Source organism: Tauraco erythrolophus, chromosome 1 (assembly GCF_009769465.1).
Source record: "Tauraco erythrolophus isolate bTauEry1 chromosome 1, bTauEry1.pri, whole genome shotgun sequence".
NCBI classification, from domain to species: Eukaryota; Metazoa; Chordata; class Aves; order Musophagiformes; family Musophagidae; genus Tauraco; species Tauraco erythrolophus.
Window position 1 is genome coordinate 35607160 of NC_141465.1, and position 7842 is coordinate 35615001.

General features: G+C 39.0%; 1 protein-coding gene across 1 annotated transcript in view; it reads left to right on the plus strand.

The window, feature by feature from the left end:
* The window catches only part of BACE2 (beta-secretase 2), a 47320-nt gene extending 46798 nt beyond the window's left edge, over window positions 1-522 (plus strand). The window contains exon 9 of the mRNA XM_086608244.1: window positions 269-522. Within this exon, the coding sequence (XP_086464370.1) occupies window positions 269-522 (254 nt within the window). The remainder of the gene's footprint in view (window positions 1-268) is intronic.
* The last annotated feature ends 7320 nt before the right edge of the window (window positions 523-7842 follow it).

The following is a 7842-nucleotide window of genomic DNA, read 5'->3' on the forward strand; positions in this document are numbered from 1 at the left end:
AGACCTGATTTAAATGTCTGCTGTCTTGTTGACAGCCTATGTAGATGTCGGAGTATCATGGTCTCCTTGTGCTTCAGATTCCCGTTTTATAAACGTGAAATCCTAGTATTTTTATTACAAAGAGAAATACAATAAAACATGAGTATGCCGAGATGTATGATATGATAATGGAGGGAAAGGGATATATAGGTATTTAGGCTAGATCTTTTGTTATTTGCTTTTAAATTGTGCCTGTAGACTTAATGTTTTTCTTTTTGTAATTTCTCAGAAGTTGATGGCTCTCCAGTATCTGAGATTGAAGGCCCTTTCACAACAGCAGATGTTGCAAGCAACTGTGTTTCTAGCATTTCTTTCCACGAACCAGTGTTGTGGATTGCCTCCTATGCTCTCATGAGCCTCTGTGGAATTATCCTCCTTGTACTGATCATCCTGCTGCTTATTCCACCACGGTGTCAGCATCGCTACACCGACAATGACGTGGTCAATGACGAATCCTCCTTAGTGCGTCATCGATGGAAATGAGAAACTTGATCATGAACCCTGGGACTTAAACAAAATGAAGAACAAAATATTTTGCCAAGGGGAAGAAGCCAATGCCTCAGTTCTTTTTACGTTCGTTACAAATTGCTGTCAAAATCCCGCCAAATATCCTACATCATAACTTTTTAAGCTTTATTTTCTAACACTGATTCTGAACCAAAGCACTGTTAACCACCTCTGAAGTGCTACGGTACTGGATTTGCTACTGCAGTACAATGAGCCTTTATGCTCTTAATAGTACCTTCTTTTTAAAAAAAAAAAGTAAAAAAAAAAAAGCACACCATGATGTTCTTCCACTGTCTGAACAAAATTGTCCATCCCTCACTCACAAAACAAGGAGCTGTCAGTATTTTCTAACTAATCGAGCCCTGACTGTAGAAAAAGAGAAGAAAACATTAATCTTTCTTATTAATTGCATTAAATGAATACTGCTTTCTGTTTACATCAATTCATTTTGAAACTGTGCTCATGTGCTGGGGAGGGACAAAGGTCAGACTTAAGCAGCAGAGAAAAGCAAAGTGAGGTCAAGAAGAAATGTTGGTTTGTGGTTATTTTCCTCAAGATCACTGCTGCCACTTGAGAGGGTCGCCCTTCCTGAGTGTCATTACAATATAGTTTGAGGAGGTGAAAACTGGGAATCAAACTTGTTCAGCCTTAGTGTAAAACAAGACTACCTCTCTTAATTTACAAGGATGCTACCACTGGTAAGCGTGTGGCTTAGAATTGGTCTCGAAGCACAAGACAACCAAATGCAACTCCTTGGCTTCAAAGTAGTGGATTTTATAAAAATTAATACTTCGTGACTTTCCACTTTCGTGCACAAAAAAGGCCTTTAGGTTTTCCCCCTAATGTGGGCTTGCTGGAGTTTTTAAGTTGATGTCCGATACTTAGAAAAGGCTGATCTGCATATGTATGGACAGATGATAAAGCTAAGGGGTGTTCTTTCATCTCTTTTGGTATTCCTAATGAGAGTGTAACAAAAAGGAAAGAACAAAATGAGAAAGACAACCCTTTTTTTTGGCTGAGCTCAGCAACCTAGAAGTTCAAGGCAAAAGTATCTGTCTTCATGGACAGGCTGTGAAGTGGAAGTCTTAATGCTGGCTTGTTTTTCAACTTGAGCAGCAGTTGGAGGTGTTTAGTTTAGCTTTGCCAGTGTGTCAATCAAATGAAAAGAGTGCGTACTGACCAGCTGAAAACAAATATGTGGTAAGACTGAAAACAATAGTGGGAGAGAGCGGGGAAGACTATATTTGACCAGACCTCCGTTGTGCAAGCGTAGATCTTAATGCTGATATTTTCTTTGCAGATAGGACGATTTTTTTTCTTGTATCTAGTCAATAAGCATTGCAGGAGCTCCATTGCTTTTCTGTAGCACTGGCATAGTGGGTTTGAAAGATAAACAGTGCAAAGTTGAGGAGTCTGGTGATAACTATTAGTTGTCTGTTGTTTTGGTTTGGGGTGGTTGTTTGGGGTTCTTTTAAGGAAAAAAAAAAATCCTTTCCATTTCGATAGCAGAGCAATTTGCATATCTGTGTGGGAAACCAGGAGGAAAAAAAAAAAGCTTAGCTCTGAATCTCCCAATCCCTTGCCTAGAAGATTTTCTGCCTATAATCCCTTCATATAGCTTTCTGATTCACACTGCCTCTGCATCTGACTCTGCATGAAATAAGCAAAGATTTCTCTTTTTCAGAAATGGTGCTTTTACAGAGGTGCATAATGTGGGTGAAAATAAAGCACTGTTGTTTTTTTTTAAAAAAAAACCCTAACTTGTGCATTTCACTTCAGAACTGGAAGTGCCTGTGGTTTTCTTTCCTTTTTAATCCTTGTACTTTTCAGATTGCTTGGCTGAATAGCGTGAAATAATTGGTGTTGTAATCCAACGCCTGGAAATTATTTCTGTTGGAATTAGGAGTTGGAAATAGGAAATTTTGAGTTGGTTCCTTCTTCCTCTGCCTCTAAATTTTTAAGGGGAGAAGAATGATCAATTCCAAGGAATGTAAAAAGCTATAGAGATTAGCTGTTTTCTCCCTATTCTATTTTCCATACGTCTCTCTCAATGTCTTATAATTAGAATTTTTAGTACACATAACAAGAAGAAGATCCCTTGAGTTTTTCTTAAAGCAATAGACTTTGTTCTGAAAAGAGAGTGAGTGATGTTTCCAATTCTGTGATTTGGTTCCATATCGTCCTCCTGGTTTTAGTTTGACACATAACAAATAGTTTCAAAGTTGTATTCCTTCTTCTACAGTGTAGTAATATAAGTAGTGCTTCTGTCACTTGTTTCACACAGAAACATAGTGTGAATGTTTGGATTGATACAGTGGTAAACAATGAGCCCTTTTTCAATTTGGAAAGTAATAACACTTGTATGCTCTTAAAATGTTTCTTAGCTGCTTCCCTCTCCCCAGCCCCTCCTATCTCCTTACGACAAAGAGTTTCGGGAAGTTTATTGCAGAAGTGTCCTAGTATGCTTTCTAATGAGAAGCAAAATTTCTTCTGAGTTGCTTAACGAAGTCTTTTTAGCGCGCTAGATTTCGCATAAAAGCCTTTCCGTTTTTCCCTTTCACTTTGAATGTCATTGGTCAAGGCATTCTAATAGAAACACTTGAATTAAAGGAGCAATGATCAAGTAGCACAAATAAAATAGTAATATATTCATTAATTTTCATGGCATCCCTTGCCACTAAAATTTGGCTTATAGTAAAAATGCTGTTAGCGACATCTGCTAGCAGCACCAACTTCATCTCAGCTCGTAAATTGATACTTACACTGGCGGATATTCAGGTGAGTATTGCTTTGTTGCTCTGGCAACAAGAAGAGCAATAGAAACCCTTGAGGGTTCATTTTTAGCCTACCACACATTAAGAAAAATAATGCTCTTGAGCATTTTTCTGTGAAAGATGAAATACGATGATAGACTGCAGTGTTACCAAGCGTGTCTTACTAGTGATCTCTTTCCCTGATAGGTTGTCTTTTAAAGGAGAGTGCTGTGAGGTTTTTTATACTCCAGTTAACTAACTTCAGAGATAAGATTAAACTATACCTTAAAAAAAAAAAGGGGGGGGGGGGCGCAGAGGAGGGAGGGCCAAAAACCAGAGCTTTGAGTAAAAATGGTGCTGGAAAATATTCTCTATTTAGTATGGAAGACAGGATGCTCCACATCACAGCACTCCAAATCATTCCTTGTGCACGTGTCAATAGTTGTTGCAGAACCAGTGTTTTCCTAATGTGAATGCAATATCATGTACCATGAAAATGTCAAAAAGCCGTGTTTCATTGGATGCAGCCTTTTAGATAATTGATGCTATCAGTTCAATCATTAGGGATTTGAAGTTGTGTGATTTGAGTTCAAGTAGTTAAACCGAGTTCAGGCATGGGAATATGTTAGTTCTATCCCACTGCCTTCGCAAGTTTTAGAAATATTATCACGGGCTTTTTGGCTCAATTTAAATGCTGAAGAAAATCTATGAAGAATTTTAATAAGCCTTTTTTTGAGGTTCCGTAAAAGAAGTTAGGTAGAGGGAATTGTCCCGTTTTTAAGCTGAAAGAGCATGTATTTAGGATTTGTATGTTGGATCAACCTAAACACAATATATCAAGGTCGTGCACCTTTCCAGTTCTCAGCTTTGATGCTGTGCAGGTTAACCAGTGGTAATCACAGAGCTTTCGGAGTTAACTCTTTATCAGCTAAAGTCAATCTATGGGTATTCTACCCTGTTACTTGCTATGTGTGGGCTGGCTCTGTTTTGCTGAAGAATGAGCCATTGTATACAAACCTTTTCCTTTTAAATATGAAAAGGCTTATAAGAGTTGCTTAACACAGCATGTTTTCAGAGAGAGAGTGGTCCTTAAATTTTCTGATAATCCAGAATGATTGTGCTGCTGAAAGCTTCTGTGATTTCTGTAGAGGTTTCCAACAACTAGGTTGGTGGGTTGTCATATCCTTATCTCAGACATGAGCCTCATATATGTAAGTAGTAATATGAGCTGCATAATGAAGGGGGTTTGTACAATGACCTATGGAGATGAAAGTAAAGGAAATTAGGGAAAAATAAATTGGCTACCCTTAACTTCATTAAAAATTGTAAGAGCATAACTGATTGATCCTTTTAAGAAAAGTCTGTACAATTTACCAAGACATTAGTTCCTGTCAAACTTGACTTCCTGATTGATAAATTGTTCATTTCTTACTGCTGGAGTTCTTGCTGCTGTTAAGAGGAGACAGATTGGTAATGGGATATGAGCAATCTTCTGGGCCAGTCAGATTTTCTGGCTTCTGAGGCCTAATTAGATCTTAGGCCAGGCTTCTGAGTAATTCAGAGTCCTGGTAGTGGCTCCTCCGGAACATTATCTGAAATAGAATTGTTGTCTTCAGCCAAACCATTGGATGAGATGGATCCGTACCGCAAAAGCCACTGCTACAGCTGACACTAACTGACAGGGAGGCTGCGGTGAGCTGAAGCTGGCTGATGTTGTGAAATGTGGAGATGCTAAATAATTGCATCTCCTACCAGACTTCCAGATCAAGGTAGGCACCTTGCTAGAGCAGAGTGGGAGAGCGACTGCGGTTGCTGACAAGCTGCTGTAAGTGCAACGTCAGTCAGTCACCTGGCTTCTTTGGTAAGGGTTCACTTGTCTGAATATTTTGAAAGCCAGTGTACTCCAGGGTGCCTATCGCTGCTACTGGGAATTATCTGCTCGCAGGCGAATAAGGGGCACAGTCATCTTTAAGGAGAACCATTGGCCAGTTACTGAATATTCCCCTCTCCATATAAGCAAACACATAGTGATATGTCTCACCTCTAGCAATAGTCTGTAAGCAACAGAACATGCTATTTTGAAACATGTTGACATGGATGACTACAGTAGTAATAGAAGAATGTTTTGTGTTTGCTTTTATTTTTTCCTTTCACTGTATCTAGGCTTTGACTGGATCTTTGTACTCAGGTAGTTTTTGAAATACTGGGAATTTTAGATTAGACTATGAAGGTACATGCAGAATTTGTTTTAAGCTAGCCAAAAAGTAAAACACAGAAGGTAATTTTCAGCATTTAAAAGGAAGTAGCCCTCAATAAGTGTTCTCTCCTTTTTTAATTTATGATAATCACTTAAAATCAATGTATTTTAGTATAGCTGCTGTCCTACTAATTTACTGGCTGTAAATATTCTCATTTGTCTGATTGTCTCTGGCCCCCTGATTTCTACCACACCCCCCCTAAAAAACGTTTCTAAAAGCTGAAGACCTCTATATCCAAAATTCAGCCTGTTAACAAAAGATATGTTTTTCTTGGTGACCATTCACTGTGTTTTAAAGTAGTTTGTAAGGGTTTAGGAATTAACTCTAGGTTGAAAATACTTGCATTAGTATTAGGAGGAGAATTAGAACCAAAACTTAATCTATGTCAGTGGTCCCTGAATTTGTCTGTGTGCAAAGAACTAATTTGTGCATATGACTACGTTTCCTAGACCTCTTTATCTCCCCACTTGGAAATACTCAACCACTTGGTCTTCCTCAGCGGTCCTATACATTTTCCTTTTTTTCAGTCCTTATGAAATACAGGAATGGAGAGGAGGCCCACAGGGAGCTGTGAGAGTTAGTGCCATTCCTTAAGCAGATGACAGTCCCTTCCTTGAAGGTCTTGCCATTTTTTGTCTTACCACCAACTGTAGTGGACCTTAATGTCTGTTGGCTCTTCTTGCTGACTGAGACTCTTCTACATTTTCCAGTTGAACCACTCAGTGGGCTCTGATTTTACAGCTATGTGTACTTAGGCAAAATACTTGAATAAACTACGTTGTTTGTAACCATGCTCTTACCACACGTCTCTTGCAGAGGGAAATTTTCACAGAGTCTTGTCAAACCTGCAAAGGTTATGTTTATTCCTGTGTTGTTAGGGAGGAATTATATAGTTGAATGTTTAAATGGCCATATTTGCAACCTAGGTATCCTTTGGAAAATTCTGGAGGAAAAAATGGACTTAAGCAAGTCATGTTGAAGTGGAATTGAAAAGACAACTGTCAATTTCTTGATAGCACCAAGGCATGGATTACTGCAATATGTCTTGGAAAAAATTGCTTTGCTAGCCAATACTCTGTGTGTGCATAAACTGTACAAGGTTAAGTGTTTAAATAAGATTTCTCTTAAACAGGCAGTTCACATTTTTTTTATTGAAAATTTTATATGGAGATGCAGAAATCTTTTAAGACTTTAACACTACATCAGCTGTTACTTGGTAGTTCTTTAGGAAGCGTGGAAAGGATTTCACCTTTAAGGAAATAATTCCATCTTGTAGAAGCATTTGTTCACCTGATTTACTTTTTTTTTTTTTTAATAGATGAGATGTAACATTGTCTGAAAGGAAAATGGGATCAAAACTTTGACAAAAGAGGTTCAGTCTTTTTAAGTCGGTCTTCAGGTGATGGATGTTAGGATGTCTATCCCACTTACTGTCAAGCCTCATTACTGAATTTTCCAAAAGTTGGTGTTTTGTACTTTCAGGTCTTGCCATTTTCGAAAAAACACTATGTAAAAATCAGATTTTCTGCTGCTTAAAATAAATGATTAATTCTTTGAACCTATGCAGTGCGTCTTTAAATCTTGTTAATATGAACTTCCAAGCTGATAAATTATATCCATCCAAATTCTTCCTAGTACTTTCGGACTTTCAATTCTAGCTTCTGGTTTTAACTCTGAAAAGAAAGCAGAACTGCTCTAGATCTCATCTGAACTCTGCAAGGAGGGGAGGAGGCAGGCAAGTTTAACTCCCAGGTGATTTTTCCCGCTTACACCCAAACAACCGGGGCATTCTTGCTTCAACTTTCTGTCAGTTCGTTTCGGTATTGGACAGAAGTCGGGCACCGAAAACATTAACTTGAGAAGATGAAGCTTCTGATCACCTGGAATGGATTCCAGTAATATTTTGGACTCTTGTTGTCTACGGCCCTAACCTATAAACCAAGAAGGGCTACAAACGGCGCGTCCCCGCCCCCGAGCCAGCCGCCCCCCGGGAGCGCGGGGTTCGCAGCCCGGCAGAGCCCGGCGGCGGCTGCGGACGGTGCTCCGTGTTCTGTATCCCGGGAGGTGGCGCGCGTGGCTTGTTTTACAAATTGGAGCGTTTCAAGCCGCTTTCGCAGCAGATTGTGTTGTCTTGCTTGAATTCTATTAATTCTGTTCCATTATTACTTTCAATTTTTCGCTTTTTTTTTAAGTATCCTACCTAAAAAGGTCCTTAACTTGGAGCCTCCTGATCATTTTACAAGGCTGACTTTTTATAAGGGCATGTAGTGATAGGACAAGGGGCA